This window comes from Clarias gariepinus, chromosome 14 (genome assembly GCF_024256425.1).
Source record: "Clarias gariepinus isolate MV-2021 ecotype Netherlands chromosome 14, CGAR_prim_01v2, whole genome shotgun sequence".
Taxonomy (NCBI): domain Eukaryota; kingdom Metazoa; phylum Chordata; class Actinopteri; order Siluriformes; family Clariidae; genus Clarias; species Clarias gariepinus.
The window spans coordinates 22,023,849-22,042,237 of NC_071113.1; the positions used below are offsets into that span (position 1 = coordinate 22,023,849).

At 42.9% G+C, this 18,389-nt stretch overlaps 1 protein-coding gene across 2 annotated transcripts; it reads right to left on the reverse strand.

The window, feature by feature from the left end:
- Positions 1–909: 909 nt before the first annotated feature.
- On the reverse strand, positions 910–16,582 carry foxn2b (forkhead box N2b). Of its 2 annotated transcripts, none has more exons than XM_053511977.1 (6): positions 16,353–16,582; positions 7,579–8,171; positions 5,666–5,790; positions 4,104–4,159; positions 3,664–3,732; positions 910–3,484 (listed from the first exon to the last, which is right to left on the reverse strand). In XM_053511977.1, the coding sequence occupies exons 1-6, from the start codon at positions 16,360–16,362 to the stop codon at positions 3,168–3,170; spliced, it is 1,170 nt and encodes a 389-aa protein (XP_053367952.1). In that variant the 5' UTR covers positions 16,363–16,582; the 3' UTR covers positions 910–3,167. The 2 variants fall into 2 exon arrangements, with proteins under 2 accessions (XP_053367952.1, XP_053367953.1); XM_053511978.1 differs by lacking the exon at positions 16,353–16,582 and adding an exon at positions 9,281–9,411.
- Between the last annotated feature and the right edge of the window lie 1,807 nt (positions 16,583–18,389).

Here is an 18,389-nt window from a genome sequence, read left to right on the forward strand (position 1 = left end):
AAGGGTTAATAAGAAGGCAGCACAGTGTTGCACCTACGAGGTCAAGCAGTCCAAGTCCCACCTTTAAGTCCATGCTTGTTAGATTTCCTCTGGGTACTCCTGCTACCTCTCACAGTCCAAAGACATGCAGATTAGGCCAAGTGGTGTTTCCAAAATTGCCCGCAGTGTGTGTGTGCCCTGCAATGGACTGGCACCTCATTCAGAGTGTACCCCCCGCCCCTGAGATAGGCTAAAGGCAGGAAAAGTGGTATAGAGAGTATGTGAATGTGTGAGCGAGAGAGAGAGTTAACACAGAGTACCCATCATGTAAAATTTTGCTTCAGAAAATTTCTCATAAAAATAACCAAAGCACATAAAAATAAAGAAAATAAATAAAAACTCCCCCTACATCCTCAATTATTAAAAAGTCCTTAATCAACTTTTACCATTTTTAAACACTAGGTGGCCTCACTGCTCAATAAAGCCAATACAAAACACTTCCAAGCCAAAACATATACTCACTCTCACTCATCTTCTATATACAGAAGCTTTATCCTGTATTCAGGGTCGCGGGGTCCTGGAGCCTATCCCAGGAGGCTTAGGGCATGAGGCAGGGTACACCCTGGACAGGGTGCCAATTCATCGCAGGGCACACACACTCTCACACACACACACACACACACACACACACTATAGGTGGTTTGGGAACACCAGTTAGCATAATCTACATGTCTTTGGACTGTGGGAGGAAACCCGGCAAGCACACGAAGAACATACAAACTCCATGCAAACAGAGACGGGAATCAAGCCTGGCTGGGAATCAAACACGGACCCTGGAGGTGCAAGGCGACATTGCCAACCACTACACCACCGTACCCAAAACATATACTTTCTTTTTTAAAAAAAAAAAAAATTAGACAAATGCAGGAATAAAAGAAACCCTTTTTTTATTTTAATACCATATATAATGCAACGATTGCATATCTTTGGCAAAAATAAACTTTATAAACATTTTATTAACAGAGGTTAGCTTACAAAACCAAAAGATGAAAGTCTGTCAGACAGACATGGCAGACAAATGCAAGCAAACTGATTGGCAGCTCAGAATTAGTGGAGCATAATAATAATAATAATAATAATAATAATAATAATAATAATAATAATAAAACAATGATCACTATGCTGTATCACAGAGAGAGAGGTCAGATATTCAGAAGTCAATATTCCTGTTTTTGGGAGGAGAAGGTGACTGTTTTTTTCATCATTTAAAACTAACACTACAGCCCTGTCACTCTCCTCTAAACCTCCTCCAGTAATACTTGCATCCTGCTTTATCACTATGTACAAATCGAGGGTGGGGGGGGGGGGGTTGACTGGCAGCCTTGGCAAAAGTATTTGGGCAGCACATCACAATGCAACATTAAAGTGATGCAGTTAAATAGGGAAGAGTTAAAATAATCGCATTGGGAAATTCGCTTAATAGCTTCACAGGTACCACAGGACACACCGAGGACACGGGGGATGATAACAAAATCTATCACGTGGTGCTAGATTTCTGTAGCACCATGGTTAAACAGGCTGGGTTAGTTGCTGTAGCAGTTCCCTGCCTGTCGGGTACAATGGGTCCTGATCAGGGCTTCATATCACTAGAAAGAGATAAGTGGTATTTAGGCAGTTAAAACTCGAAAGAATAATCAAAACAACGAAACAAAAAAAAAAGATGAGGCTTGCAAAGATAGCGGTGATACCCCTGACAAACACAAACCAAAGTGTGCGTTTAGGCAGAGAGTCTGAAAAGTCCAGTACTCGTGCCAAATCCAGTCCTGGTAGTAGCAGGTTCGGAGGATATCAGCTTCCTGTCTCATCAGCTCGGCTTCCTGTAGGTCCGTTCCCATGACTTCCTCATTCACAGAGCTGCAAAAAGGCAAGTGTTTTTTTTTTCTTCCCCCCTTTCTTCCCACAGCCGCTTTTCTTCCAGAGTCCGCATTGTCTCCAGTTTCCTCTCGAGCCAGAGCAACTCTCTCGAGGTCATCTGTGCAGCCGGAGTGCTTCATCCAAGCCTGAAGCACAACGGCTCATGCATACAACTCCTACTTATGTCCACTGAGAAGATTTATTTTGAAAACCCTGCCCTCTGACTTCTCTCAGCAATCGTATCAAATCACACAGCTAGACATGGATTGACATGGATAATAGTGACGTTTATAGACACGGGCTGCTGAAGAGAAAAAAAATAATAAAGTTATTGGTTAAATCCACCTCATTGCATTGTGTCCTATAGTTGCTTAAATGCTTAAGAGAAACACATGTAAACGTATGTGGGAATTCATTCTGGATACGTAATGGCACGGGACTACACTTACTACGGAGATTATCGTCGGATAAATACTGAAGTGAACGCAAAGAGCCGCAGCTCCGCTTTTCATGCTGTTCTCTCCACTACAGTGATACTGCTCAGGGAGGATGGGGTTAGGGCACGGATCCAATCAGGATGAGGAGGAAAGTCACATGGTTTTGACATCATAGCTACGAGTGCACGGGGCTCCGGGGGACACGTCATCTTTACGAGACGAAATACAAAAAACAGCAGTACAAAAATAAAATAACTACAAGTATTTAGGTCAACTAATTATTGCATTTATCTTTGTATCATATTTCTTAACTGAAGTCTTATGATCCAAAATCAATGGCACTTTTATATCTTTTTTTTCTTATCTAGCTTTTCGTCATTAAGCTGAAGCCCAAGCCACTTGTGAAAGTCATGCATTCATTCTCGAGATATATACATTTGTGTTTTTTTATTAGTTTGTTTTTTTTTTTAAAGAGGTGGAAGCATGCAAATCTCCTCTGAGTTTTTTCCCCCCCTTCCCCAAAGTTCACTCTTTTTCTCCCCACAAACTCTTCTAGTTATGAACGTAGGTTGGTAGATGATTCGATTTCTTTTCTCCTAATGTTTTCTGTACAACAAAAGAAAGCATCAGTATGGCTTTTCTCTCCTGTGTCTGTGTTAGTATTGCCTGTTGGATGAGATGATTGAAATATTTTTGAGAAAGAAAAAAAAAAAAGTATTAATTTCAAACAAATTAACTTCAACCAGAGGAGAGAGGCCAGGACAGGCCACAGGAAGGAGTCACATAGTGAGGGACGTAAAGGGAAATTAAGGAAAGAGCAGGCCGGAGAGCCGGGCTTCATTTCCTGTCCAGCTTCCTGCTCTTGCGTCTTGAGGCGCCGAGACTGGTGCGAATGCCTGCTAGGTGCAGGAGCGAGCCAGCTGCCTCTTTCAGCTCATCATCCACTTCGGGCTTGGCATCGTGTCTGACCCTCTTTAACAGTGGGTGGCTACCGTTTGCTCTCTCTTGTTGCTCGTGCGTGGGAACGCTGGAACCCGTCGTCTGCTGAGAAGACGGAGGTACGGGGACGCTGCTGTAGTTGTGATCTTGTTTCGGGTCCCGGCTTACCACCACCAGATCTCTTCGGGAAAGATCGATCGGCCCCTCTTGCTCATCTGAGACAGAGAGATGATAAGAACAACCTGGTGAATATCTTAGTCAAACCTCCCAACAAAAAAAAGGGAAATTAACACGTGTCTAGGCAAGCGTAGAAAAACAACAGATGCAAAGACAAAACTAGAGGAGAGGAAATGACAGAAAGATGGATGACTTCTGTATAATGGTGGTTTCTTACATGGGTCAATGTTCTGCTCTGAGGCAGACTTTAACAGCATCATGGCAGTGGCAGCGTCAAAATCACATTCTGAAACGAGAAAAAAAAAAAAAAACAATCGAATGGACACAGGTTTGACTGTTGTTTTGTATGTACGTGCGTGTGTGCGTGTGTGTGTGTGTGTGTGCGCGCATGAATGAATGAGCCACTTTCAGCCAGAGTGATCCTTCATTACAAAAGCACCAGTGCCTTGGTTGTCAAGGTTACAAAATACAGGCAAGAGATGGCATTTGCACTCGGTGTGGCCCAGCAGAGGATGAGCGGAACAAAAGGAGCCGAGATGAGTGATCTGCTAAAATGTGTAATGATAGATTTGCTAATGGTGTGTGAAGGATATGACCCACTTAAAGTCCTTCAGAAGAGAACGGATGCTTGGGGGCACTGTAGTTAAGTCCACTTACCCTTTAGAGAGTAGCCTTGCTCCAAGGAGAACAGGTGACAAGGAGGAGACGAGGCACTGCGGAGAACAGAGACACATTCATTACGTGCGGCGCTGGAACTGCGGCGGAGTCGGCAAAAAATAGCAGATCGTTATTAAATCGCTAAACATGTACCATGAAACTATTTCAGTCTTGCAGTAGCTTTGTGGGTCGGTGCCTGTTTTTGTACAACGTTACTTGACCGACCCTGAACAAGCCTGTTTTTATACAGTTACCACTAGGGGCAGAAATCACCAGACATCACGCGGTACGATATATTATCACGATTCCTAGGTATTACCGATTTGATTTTTATCACTTAATTTGATTTTTAATGACTGTATTTTATTTGGTTTTTATGAGTATAACTGTTTTGTAAATAATAATTACACACACACACACAGGTTCTTTGCTACCTGATAGTGTGTGTGTGTGTGTGAATAGTCTGGAGTGCACTACCTGCAGGATTACAGAGGAACAAAAACATTTTACCAACTCAAATACAAACATTTATAAATTTAAAATTTATTTTAAAGAAATCGATTTCTGAGTCAGTGTGATGATACATGAATTGTGGTTACACAAAAAAATGGCGATGCATCACCGAATCATTTTTTCCTCCCTTCTCTGCTTACTTATGGGGAAAAAATTATATAATCTTTAGTTATACATACATTTGGGCATTTGGCAGATGCTTTTATCCAGAGCGACTTACATTTTTATCTCATTACACATCTGAACATTTTCAGACACTATGAACACATGAACACTAGGGGGAGCACTGGCTCAGACAGATAAGGTTCTGGGTTGTGGATCCGGGTTCGATCCCCGCAATAGGTGGGTTGTCATGCCCAGTGCTACACAGCCACTGGATACAGTGCCGGTCCCAAGCCCAAATAAAATGGTAGAGTAATCCGGCGTAAAACCCGTGCCGAGTCGTGTGCAGATCGAACGGTCTGCTGTATTACGAATATGTGAACTAAGGAACTATCAGAGGAATCATTTTGAATTGCTAGCACCAGCGAAACATCATAAATAAGCATTTCCAATATTTTCCACTTTCCTTTCCACTTTTACACTGTTCGTCTTTAGAAAGGCTTCCTATTCTAGATTTATTTATTTTTATTTATTTTACAAAATTTTAAACTCACATTTGTACGTTCCACACTCTACACGTTCTAAGTTTTTATTTGACGTTCTCACAAGATTTGTACTTTTATTTCCCACATTCAGGCGTAAACAAGTAGCCTATACTCACTTTTCCAAAATGAATGGTTTTAAAATAATTATTTCAATACATAGTTTTAAACACAAATAATTATGCTTAATTTAAAGAGGAATTTTAAAAAGACAAACAATATATCTATTTGTTAAGACCAGTCTTATAAATCCAGTACCAAAACAACAATAACGAAAGAAATATTTTATAGGTCTATAAATAATACGAGGGAAAAATACGACACACATCCAGACATAGAAGGACAACTGAATAAATGAACGGCTAATATGCCCTGATTTTAAAGCATACTCCTGAAGATGGTCACCTGGGAGGAGAGGCAGGTGGCGTGCAGAAAGCCTGTGCACTTGGGAAGTGCTGTTTCTTCAGGGCTTGCATCAGCGTGGGCCGAAACTCAGGGTGAACACACCACAGAGAGCCTTTCCCATTGGCCTGAATTAGAGAGAGGGAAGGAGCAGAATGCCAAGAAATGAGCATGACTTCAGCAAGCTGTTTTCAGGAAGCACTACGAGTACACTCCTTTATGTGCTTACTCATATAACCCCACACACACACACACACACACACACACACACAGACATATACACACATTATATGTATATAACTGAACCCATTGTCTTGTAGTGTAGCACAAGCAAAGCTTTATTTCTGCAAGAGTTTCTTCCTCAGGCAACATGATAGAACAGATCAAAAATGTATCCTGTTTGTATTGTGTGCTTGTTTGTCCATATGTGCATTAGTGCGTGTATGTGTGTTTTGTGCATACTGGCTCGTGTACATAAAACCGGACTCATCACCTCTTTGTCTGAGGTGTGGCCCTGCAGGGTTAATATGACCTTGACTCAAATCATCAGCCGGGCTCATAAACAGGAAAGAGGAAACATCACCATGGCAACAGACACCAGGCTGCGCCACGTGAAACCCACAGATTCACTCAGACACACACACACACACACACACACACACACATTAACGTAACACATCACATCATCGAGCCTTCTCGCTTTCCGCAGGTCGCGCTGAAAAGAAATGGAAGCTCGACTGTAAACCTGCGCAGCGGGTTGTGTGGCCTGCGCGCACAAGCTAAAAGCGTCTGTTTTAGCGCGCTCTTACAAACGTGATGATCGGTGGAATTTTCGCGAGTGCTGTTGAGGGATCACGGTGCATCTCGATAGGATGTAGATCGAACGCATCGGCGCTTGTCTCTGGGTAGGCGAAGTGAAAAGCGCTTGAAATATGTTGCTGCATCAAGTGAAATATGCAAATGAGCACCACAGCCAACTTCCTGTGTCTTTATTGTTCTTTGTGAAGGAGAGGGTTTTTTTTTTTTTTTCGGGTTTTCTAAAGCTCAACTGCCAAACTTTAACTGGTTCAACATTGTGTAGGAGTCACGGACCATGTGCATTCCAATTACAAACACAAGCGCCTCGCGATGCAACAGGAAAATAACAAACGTCTGACTGAGGAGGCTCTAGTGTTAGCACCCGACGTCCAACATAAACGCTTTATCGCGCTTACATCAGAGACGTTTACATTCACGTACAGTTGTGTCTAATGTGCTGGGGAACGTCGGCAAAGCGATCTAGTTCCTGTTATGACTTCTAGCGCTTTTTGTTTATCACACTTGAATATAATTTTTTTAAACAAACAAATAAAAAAAAAAAGCAGTTTGACATGTTACCAAACAACCGATAAAGCCATTAAAGTTACAGCTTGACTTTGTACTGATACAAAGCACAGCAAACACTGAAGACTCTTAAAAATAAACAACAACATCTCCTCACAGAAAAGTTCAACATATCATTGTTTTTTTTAAAAAAAAATTCTGGTATTGAGAAATGTACAGGAAGCAAGTCCATGTGCAAATCGTTACTATAGAAACCGTGAGCTTGCATCAATATAACCCTTGCAGAAGCCTTTAGTGTCTGAGCAGCTGTTGTAGGAAATTGACCAATCAGAATGGAGCACCCGGTAGCAATGTGGTATTACGTAATGTATCGATAGCTAGCGTGGTCGTCTAACAGGGACCCGCAAGACCAATAAAAAAAAAAACATCCTTTTTTTTTTTTTTTTTGATGCTGTCAAAAATGTATCTCTGGCCTCCTGATGTGGTTTGAGTGCATGATTTAGTTCTGTACATTTATACCTGCATTATAAGATTATTTATAATCCTTTCCTGTTATGAACCTGATACTCTCTCTGTAACAGCAGCGTCCTTACCTTCCCTAGGCCGCGCTCCACCTTGCGGAAGCACTTGTTCAGAGACAGGTTGTGCCGCACCGAGTTCTTCCATCCGGTGGGAGCGCTGGAGAAGTACGGGAAGTGTTCCAGGATCCAGCCGTAGATGTCCTTTACAGGAAGAGATTTACTGGGAGACTGTTCGATAGCCATGTAGATCAGAAGCGAGAAGGAAAACGGAGGCTTGGATTTGAGAGGATCCCGGTCGCTGCCTGAACTCCCAGACGAGACCGAAGAAGAGGAGGACGAGGACAGGCTGTGTCCAAGTGGAGAGCCGATGCTGCCCTCGATGTCAAACAAAGGCCCGCTGCATGACTGCGTGTCTCCCAGGGTGAAGTTCTGCAGCAGGTTCTCGTGGAGCCAGTTCAGGTTGGTCAGCTCGTCGTCTTCGGGTTCGAGCCCGGACCTGCTGGCTGCGCCGGAGGGACCGATCCTGTCCAGACTGGTGGCTAGAGGGCTGGACGCGCTTTCTGCTTCTGGGAGAGTTCCTGCTCCACACATACCCTGAGATCCTGGAGACTCTGCTTTCTTATCTGGAGACATCCCGATTATCGGACCCATTAAACTTGGAGGGTCTGCCGAGAGATAAAGAGGAAGGGGGAACAGAAAGAGATGTTTGTTGTCAGGATTTAAGTAAGTGGATTTAATAATACACTATAATACTACTAACTGGGTGGTCCAAATATGACACTTCTATTTTTCTCATTAATTGATTTCCATGTGTCCTACCATAATATATTACAGACGGAAGACACAGACGCCTTTACAGACACCTGTCTACCAACAGCGGATGGTAGAGAAAAAAAGATTACTTGGTGATTACCTGATGACCTACTGAATTACCTGATGCTTTATCAGACAGATAAAAGAGTAACCTAGCAACTAATTGTTGTCATATGCAGTAATTTGTGGTGGACTTCGTAACATATTCAGGAGAGAAACCGGCATGCGAAAAAGGATGAAGAAGGTAATAAAGATATTAACTTGCAGAAGTTTGATAACATGATTACCTCAGACGGTGTACTAACATCTAATTCCCACTGTATTTCTGCTGCAAATGAGACGAGGCTATGAAACATACTTCACAAATGATGAGCTGCTGATTAATACGGACATTTCACGCTTTCTAATAAATAGCCAGTTATAGTTTAAAAGTTGAATCTCAAAAAGCGTAAACGGACATATTTGCACTTTGTAGTTTAGAGAGAGTGAGTGATTTTTGGAATCCGGAGATGATCCGGAATGACTTGTAAACCGGTTACTAAGGAAACAAAGTGTTGTTTAAGTCGACATAATGTTATCAGGTGTGTTTTCTTGCTGAGTGTGCTTTCATGACTGGTTTTGTATGTGGGTTTTGGCACCGACATCCAGTAAATAACAATTAGTCATCCAGAAGTGGGCGGGACCATGACAGACCGACGTCATGATGTCAGGTGCATAAGGTCTACATAACCACAAGGTAAACAACAAATTAAAAACAATCAAAACTTTTATGGATAAAAACTTTTGGTGTTTTACACTGCTGTGTTCTCCTTTTGTGTACGCATGGGTTCACACAAAAACAAGCCAGCGGTAGATGATTATTGTTATTATTATTCTAAATTTTAGCTAGAAGTAAAATGTCTATGTGTATACACAGAGCCCTGAGATGATCTGGCATCCCGTAAACATAGTGTATTCACACCTCGCACACAGAGCTCCCATGGATCCACCAAGACAGAATGAAGCAGTAACTGAAGAAGAAGATGAATAGATGATGAAATGGCGGTCGTTCTTGCGGAGGCCGGCAGATGACGCGAGGAACTGCATAAACCCCACACAAAAACTTCAATGTTTGATTTGAGACATTACAAGGAATGAACAAAGTATACACCGTAGACAAGTCGAGTACATATTGTTATATTATTGTACAGTATATAGTCTATAGTGAGGGTCTCAGGAAGAAAAAAAATGCAGACTATAATAGGAGCGTGTGCATCATTTCGCTTCGAAATTAAGTGTTAATTAAGTGTTAGTCGCCCTCCTTTAAAGCTCTGATTCAAAGGTTTACACGCTGATTATTTTCCAGTTAAATGGATCATAAACTAATACAGGGTTTATGCTTTCATTTGCTTCATTGATTTGAATGTATATACTTTATGATTTTCATTTGAATTATTAATGAATCGTTAGGCTTCGTATATACTGTAGACCGTCAGTCATCCACCGGATCCTCCGCTATCTCTCACTTCTCCCTTTCCCACTCTTTCTGTAAGTGAATTGAAATCCTCTTGAAAGGATCCTCAGCACAATGTTAAGGGCCTCTTAGGACGCTACTCGAATGTCTGAAAGGACCACGATCGTCGCCATCGTTTAAAAAAAATTGCCCCGGAACAGTGCTGGCCTTCGCCAACGTAACCGCTGAAGGAACGAGGCGCAAGTCCCTACTCCTGGACCCCCGAGCTCAGTACTGCCGCTGTGTGAACAGAAGTGACAGAGAAGGACAAAGGGACGCAAGAGACGGACGGCCTAGAGGAACAGGAAGCCCCTGAGAGTCCTGGCGACCAATCAGAGCGGTGCCTAGATGCAGCCTAAATGGTTTCCACTGATGGACGGCCACGGAAATCACGCCGAATACACTGATGAATAAATAATCAGCTCGAGCGAATGGGATCTGGCTGGCAGTCTGAGGGAGAGTGACTGCTTCGCTTTTGCTACTACCACTCAAATGAGGTACTGCCATGGAAACCATACAGCTCGTCGATAAATAAATAATCACCTTAAGTGCTGCTCTGAATCACACTCTCTCCTACCTATCTCCATCGCTCTTTCTCTCTCTCTCTCTCTCTCTCTCTCTTTCAGGAAGGTGGTTTGGCGGGGGCAGCTTGTTCCTCTTTCATGACTTTTTGTCCCTCGCACTGTAGACGCGAGTTAAAAAACCTCTTCCTGTTTGCCGCAGGAACTCTTCTTGTTGACAAAATAATCAGTTCAGTATCAGTAGAATACAGGGAAAACTGTTTACTGAAACCTGAGACCAAGCCGTTTAGAAGCTCTGCTTATGTGTGTGAGTGTGTGTGTGTGTGGTTTCTGTCACTTCAAAATGTCGTTCCTTCCTACAAAAGGCCCGTACTAGCAGTTTATCCAGAGCATGTTAGAAACAGCTCGTGTCAGTTCGTCTGCTGGCCCCGCGCTCTGCTCTCGTCCCTGCATCACACACGCTCTTATTAACCTCCATTAGCAAGACAAAGCCAACCTGCTCCGGCGAGCTCATCAGCACATCGACGAGCTCATCATCCTCGAAAAGAAACAATGCTAATGACGCCTGCTCAACGGCTCTCAGCCACTTCAAACACAAACACAGACAATGTCTATGGGTGGAGCAGCTGCAAAACACACAGACCCACAGGCACACACGCACAGACACACCTTCATTTGAATAGCCAATGTATGGCCATGGAATTTTTCCCAAAAAAAAAAAAAAAAAAAACACTATCGGAAAGCCGCCGTCTCGATTTGCAGGCTTTAGCCGTTTCTCTCACGCCGATGAAAAGAAATGTTGTGAAAGAAAGTCACTTCTTTTCTTTCCGTCTCACACTAATGAACGTCCTTGTATATCAGAGGTATCACTTCCCCAAAGAGAAAGCAAAATACCTTTGAAGAGAGATGAATTTTCTAAAAATAACCACCATTTCCCTTATCGTCATCCAGCTCTGGCAGCCTAATTTCCATCAGCGTTTAAAGGATCTGTTCACCGTTGAACTGCCTATGAAAAGTTCTTCACTGCGCAGAAAAGAGAGTGCTTTCTGGGATCACAAGAGCACAACGATGAGGAAAGACTAACAATCCCGTAATAATGTTTATGCACATGCACACCGCTTTAAAAATAGGTTAAATAGATGGCGAGTATGGAAATCGAATTAATAATTTAAAAGCCTCTTTATGCAGGGTAACAATAGGAATGCTTGGCTGAGAGACAGAATCTGACGCAGGTGAGGCAACTGAGACTGACGTCAGCGACTCCTCACATTTTGAGAGGAAGAATTCCCATCACCTCTATTGTAACGTTTACTCTGTACGCCGCTTCACATGTGCACATGGCTGGTTTCGGATGTAAACATTTCAGTTCGCAATTGAAACTGAAGTGAATTAGTTACAGTTGACTAAAAATTAAAGGTCCCATATTTTACTATTTCTTTAACAAGTTACAACGAGTCTAAAATTCACCTCAGATCAATCAGTTTTTATACTTTAAACTTCCTTTAAATTCACCCTTTCAGTGTTGACTGAAAAATTAAAGGTCCCATATTTTACTATTTCTTTAACTAGCTAAAATGCTCCCCTAAAGTAAGTGTGTGTGTGTGTGTGTGTGTGTGTGTGTGTGTGTTAATGCTCCAGCTGAAATACACCTCAGATCAATCAGTTGTCATACTTCAAACTTTCTTCAGTTCACTCTTCCTCCAAATTCACTCTTTCAATGTTGACTAAAAATTAAAGGTCCCATATTTTACTGTGTCCTTAAAAAGTTAACACAAGTCTAAAAGCTCCACTGAAGTCTGTGTTATTGCTCCAGCTGAACTACACCTCAGATAAAGCAGTGTTTTATACCTCAAATGGCTTTTATTTCACTCCTCCTGCACATTTACCATTTCTGTGTCTACATAAACGAGGTGCGGCAGAGCCACTCCCACCAGAGAACAGCAAAACCAGTAGAGGGGGATCTTCTTATATAAAGTCACAGTAGAGGTGAACTGAATTTGGCTTGTTTAAACCCTGACCAATACGGAAATAGAAAAAGGACAAAAAGCAGAGGTTTTTTTTCCTCTCACTTTTTTTTTTTCCTGTTCGACACACACCGGAGACTTATCTCAATTTCTAAGTATGACTAAAAAGAATTTTTTTCGCAATTTTTCCCCCCCCCGTTAAGTGAAATGTGCACAGCATGGCCCGGCACGTATAATCAGCCATCCTGAACTAATACATCACTGTCAGAAATTCTCCCAGTGAAGATTTTCTGTCTTGCGCTTATCATGTTCAGTCAGATCAGGCGTGAGTCAGCAGCTCCCGTAGTTTCTGGGGCGTTTTTGGAAGACTTGATCTGACTCAGCAGGACGGTCACCTAGCCTCGTCGCACAGCAGCAGGAGACTAAAAACCTGACACTGATACGCAGACTTCCTCAAAAACCTATTTTTACTTAGAAATATCTGTGACGCGGTAAGAAAACGACTCCGACTGGCAGATTTCTTTCTTTCGATACGTAAAACCGTTCCTCCGCTTAAACTGTTCCTGACTCTGAAACTCCTTAATGGTGTTAGAAACTTGCCGCCTCGTGTAGCAGGAAGTTGGTCGCTAATTTGTTTAGCATCCCATTTCGAGCACCATGTGGTCATGTTTCAGAGCCCACGCTTCCTAGACACAGACATAAAGTCTTATGGAATCTGCAAAGCTGTAATCATAAACCTCATAGACAGTGCACCAATGTGGCTCAGGTTTCTATTGTGAGCTAATCAAAAGGTTAAAATATATATATCAAGTGAATCTAAAACCTGCACCAACAATAGTGTATCACGAGATTAGGTTTTAATATTTCGTAAAAAAAAAAAAAAAATTATAATTGCAAAGACAGATTTTGTTATCAATTGCTGATGATCATCCTATTTTAATTACATCCACACACACTGCGTATATTTATATAATATCTACTGTCAACATTGAAACATATTTGTAGACAATTTATATCATAAGGCTCAACATTATTGGGACAAACAACGAGATATAATGGAAAATAAATCAAACTAAACAAACTTCCTACTGCAGTTGGATGGCAGTTCAAAGCTGGTATTGTTGGCTTGCAACTATCATCTTCTTATCAATTAGACACCGAGCAAACTATTTCGCCAGACATTTTGAGTCGGTGTGTGTACACACACACACAGTCCACATGGTCCTTGTGCATTCTGTCGCCTCAGCACACCGCCTGCTCCTCGTCCCGTGTCACCCTCGCACCCTGCCATCTCAATTAAACACACCCAGTTCATTCAGGCAGGAGTGACCCACACAAAGGAGGCCATTGTAAGCAGGGTGACACGGGGGGCTGCAGCTCTTCGCATCAAGGCAACGCTCGGCATTAGCATGGCCTTCAATAGGCAAAGAGGCCCCGGGTTCAGAGGCAAAATCTAAATCTTTCAGAAGGAAAAGCGAGGGATGGCAGAGTAAGCGAGCCGGGCTGAAGATGGAGGATTCAAGGCTGGCTTGAGGCAGGATGGGAGTGGGGGCTGGGAGCGCGCTCTGGCCGTGGGTCGCATTTGCAAATGAAATCCAGAGCAGTGCCTCCATTTGATTACCACGCCCCGGTGTCATGGCGCAACCATGGCAACCCAAGCGTCCCGGCCTCCCGGGGACGCCAGACTGCATCTCTCGCCATCGCTGAGGGCATGGTGAACAAAAAGAGGGAAACTGAACATGAGGAATATGTGCAGATGGGCCATAACAAGAAGATGGGAAAAGAAGAAGGAGGAGGAGGAGGAAGGGGGAAAAACACCAAACAAAGGCACGGCCGTTAGCTGGGAGCAGGGACATAAGTCGGGCCTGCTTGCTCAGTGGTACTATTTGGAAATCTGGTCCACCCGGTTAAACACCACGCAAGGGCCTAAGAAAGACTCTCACTCAAGGGGTCAAAGATGTGCACCGTTATCAAACGGAGATATCAGATTGAGAGCACGACCGCTGTAACAATACTCAAAGAGCACATTTAAGCCAGGCTTCCAGAAAAGACCGAGGACGACTAAAACGACAGTCTGTGTCTTCTTGCTCCCTGAAACGCAAGGAAAAGCCAGAACATATCCGTCTTTGTGCGAGTCATAATGAGGCTAATTAATTTCCCAGGCTAGTGTCAGGAGAGCAGCAATAAGCAAGGGATCATTTGCTGTGCCCTACAAGAGCCCTCCAGAGAGCGACACTAAAGAGACAACCATCGCGCCATTCAGTAATCCAGTGTGGCAGTCAGGCCTTGAGAAAACCCGCTGGACGAACCGCGTTCTGAAAGCAAGAGCTAACATGACCTGAATCACAAAATATAACCTCTCTAACAGAGGCTCCTGAATATCCTCCAACTCGTGAGCCGTGATAGACGGCCGACTCGTGAAACGGAAACAACTCCAAAAACTTGCGTCCAGACGATGACGATTAAAAAAAAAAAAAGAAGAAGAAAAATAGACCATTAATGCGTGTATAAAAAAAAACTGACACTCCGGCTCGTCCACTCCGTTTCAGGTTGTGTTAAAGTCACACAAAGTCACTTTCATTGTACTAGGGTTTTTGTGTGCGTGAAACCAACAAAGGGTTCATTAGTATAACAGAAACATGTATGATCTTGCATGTCATTTAGGCTGTGAGATCTTGTAGACTGGAAATTCGTGTTTTTTTTACAGCATGGGACGACGGTTCAACCAGCAAGCGCGACCCCAGAGCTGACAAACGACTCGTTCAGCAGAGTGATGACCAAGATGATCACGTCACCTAAACAACACTGGACTATTATCTCCAGGCTGTGCATGACTGTTATTGTGTTATTGTGTTTACAGTGTGAGGCGTTGAAGTGGATACTCTTTCAGGCATGAAACCAGAACTAAATGACATGATCATGTGACACAAGCTACTCGTCCTCGATCCCTCCCTTCTCTCTCTCTCTCTCTCTCAGACCACGTGTCAGTGTCACTCACTCACTCAGAGTCAGCCTGTGCCGGAAATGCCGCCTGAACGAACGTCGGTGGCGTCGAGTGCACATTGTGTTAATATGGGCTTGATCAGACATATCTTTGGTTTGAAACGCCACGTAGGTTTAAAGTCACACAGCAGAAGAAGTGGTGACAGGAACTGCTCCTCACCCTGTGTTTCCTAATTACACAAACACACACTTTACCCAGTTCCTGAGTTCACTCAGCATTAAAAACAAGCAGTTTACTACTCTCTATCATTTCAGTCTAAGATATATATACCCATACATTCATACGTACAAACTGAAAAGTTTTTACGCTTCCAGTTTCAAGCTATTTAAACACAAACAGGGGCGTATTGTCTCACGAGGTGTTCAATAACCCTAAACGTTTAAGAGTGTTGTGTTTAGTTTTTTTTGTATATAAATATATATACTCCGTGTGAAAATGTATATATTCCGTGTGAAATAAACAGCCAGCTAGGCTAGCTCATATAGCACTGAAGCTAATGCGCCTCTTCAGTCTCAAGAGCTGCCTCGCTTCTCTGAAACTATGTCCTGGCGGCTAATTATAGCCCTTGCTTGATAAACATTGTTTGTGTGAATAATAACGCTGTTAAACGAAACGGAACACGGTTTACACGGAGCAGGTGAACGCGCTCCGGAAAAGCCGTAATACAGTACTCTGTGCTGATTGAACTTAGTTAGCTAGCCGGATCACATGGTCCGAAACAATTCGTCAGGACTGTTTCCCCCGCTCATGGCGAAAACAAAACAAGTGAATTAAAAAAACAAACAACAACAACAAAAAATTAACATTACACAGTGAAACTACGTCGAGTAAATATCGCGTCCATAGAACACTCGGTGTGAATTAGATTAGCGACAGACAGCACAGAGCAGGCTGAGGTGTTTTTATTGCCCCGGAATTTTACATCATGACACGTTCGTTACAATATCAAGATACCGCCTGGGTTATGTAAAATGTTCTTTAGTTCCGCCCTTTTTCAAACATTTCTCAAGGAATTAAAGTGAACAAACATACGCACACACACACTGACTTACATTCGTGCATGCTAAGGTCGTTTCGGACTCCACGGCTCCGGTGTGTTTCATGCAGTTGCCTTTTCTCTGCTGTAGCTACTGTGTCAAAAGATCAGCAGCTGCTTCCTCCATCCGCGCGCACACAGATCACGCCGCACAGCAACGCTACCGTACCCCCCCGACCGTCGCCATAGCAACACGGCCCCTCTAGCCAATCAGAAGCGAGCTCTCCGATATCCCCTGACAACTGCCGCAGCGCACTGTAGCTTTTTTTTTTTTTTTTAGCAAACCTAAGCAATCGCGCTGTTCATTCCTATATTTACACCACGTGTCGCCTCGCAGTTGCGTTTCTTCTCTATTAACACAATCACCAATTTCATATCATAAATACATAACTATATAAATATATGGATTATTATTTTTTTACATCATCTGTATATAATACAGATGTAATTATATTATATATGTGACGTCACACGCTCGACCCTAACACCTCGCCGATGTGTGTGTATGGGCGCGTGCGTGCGTGTGTGTGGTTGCTTGGAAATTCAAAATCGAGGCCGAGGGAACGTTGAGAAAAAACGAGGTCAGAGAGTCGTGACGTCACTCGGCGGGGGAAGTCCTGGAGGCGGATCCTGAAACAGGAGGAATGTCGTGCGGTGAGAGTAAGAAACGTTTCTCTGCTGTTTACCCGATCAAACTCACGGAAGTGTCGCGTCTGATTACAGACTGGAACGACAATACTGTATAGACACCAGTCATTATCCTCTCTTCAGTCCTGCCATCTAGAGCATGATTCAACATCAACAGAGAAACAAAAGCAAGATGAACCCATATGCCACCATGTCAGTGAGGCAATGGAACAAGGCTTCATAAGAGCTACTTTCACTTTAAAACACCAGCACGTCTAGTAGTCGGAGTTGTCCTTCCTCCATTTTTCATATAAACACCTGTCACTCTTTTTTATTTTTTTTTACTGATTATCTTCCCTTGGATGAAGCAAGTTTTAGCCATGGGTGCGCTCTTGCCACCCCAGTGTGAAGCCTGGCCACCCCATGCTTTTTGTTATTAGCAAGAGTAGCAGCAGCTGTAGTTATTCTAGTTATCTTTTATTTATGGCTTTGTCGCAAAGCAGCTATAAAGAATCAAAAGAAAAATTAGAGAAATGTGTATGAAATGAGATGAAATAGGAATAAATCTAAACGATCAGATTGCCCCTGATGAGCAAGCTGAGGGCAAAAGTGGCAAGGACAAACTCCCTGAGACGGCAATAGGAAGAAACCTTGAGACTAACCAGACTCAACATAGAATTCATCCTCAATTGTGTGGTATCGGATAGCAGAGATTAGTGTTAGGAGGCCGGAAGTTTAGTATAACAGGAGAGGCGTTTAAGTTAATATGGAGTCCACTTTCCGCATAAGTAGACAGGGTGTTTAACAGTGTCATATTATGTGAAACTGAAAGTCTTGATTAATTTTCAGCGGGAATAGCAGAATATTTACACCAGCACCTCCATGGACGAGTGTGCGACTCCTGCTTCGGGTCTGTGTGCGTGGAGTTTGCATGTTTTCCCTGTAGTTGGTGGGTTTCCTCCCAAAGTCCAAACGCAGGTGAACTGGTATTCCCAAATTGTGCATATAGATGGGTGTCCTAAGATAGATTGGCAACCTATCCAGGGTGTACCTTGTCCAAAGGCTCCAGGGCCCCATGACCCAGTACAGGATAAGTTTTATAGAAGATGAATTAATTTTATCACCAAGTAAATTCAGGCAGCTAACAGCAGTGTTCTACTGACTGCATTTATTGTAGAAATAACACTGGATTTCTTGAGTTCAACTAAAGCTAGACCTTGCTGCTGATTTCAAAAAGAGGTTACATTATAATATAAGCTATGGTATTTTTTATTATTAATACAAATATTGCTCCATATTCTGCCTTTTATTTCTGATGTGGATCCTACATACACAGGGTAGCCACATTAAGGATACAAATTAATATTTTAACCCAGTCTCAACCCACAAGGTCCATATTACCTACCCACCTATTGTAAAAGGCCAG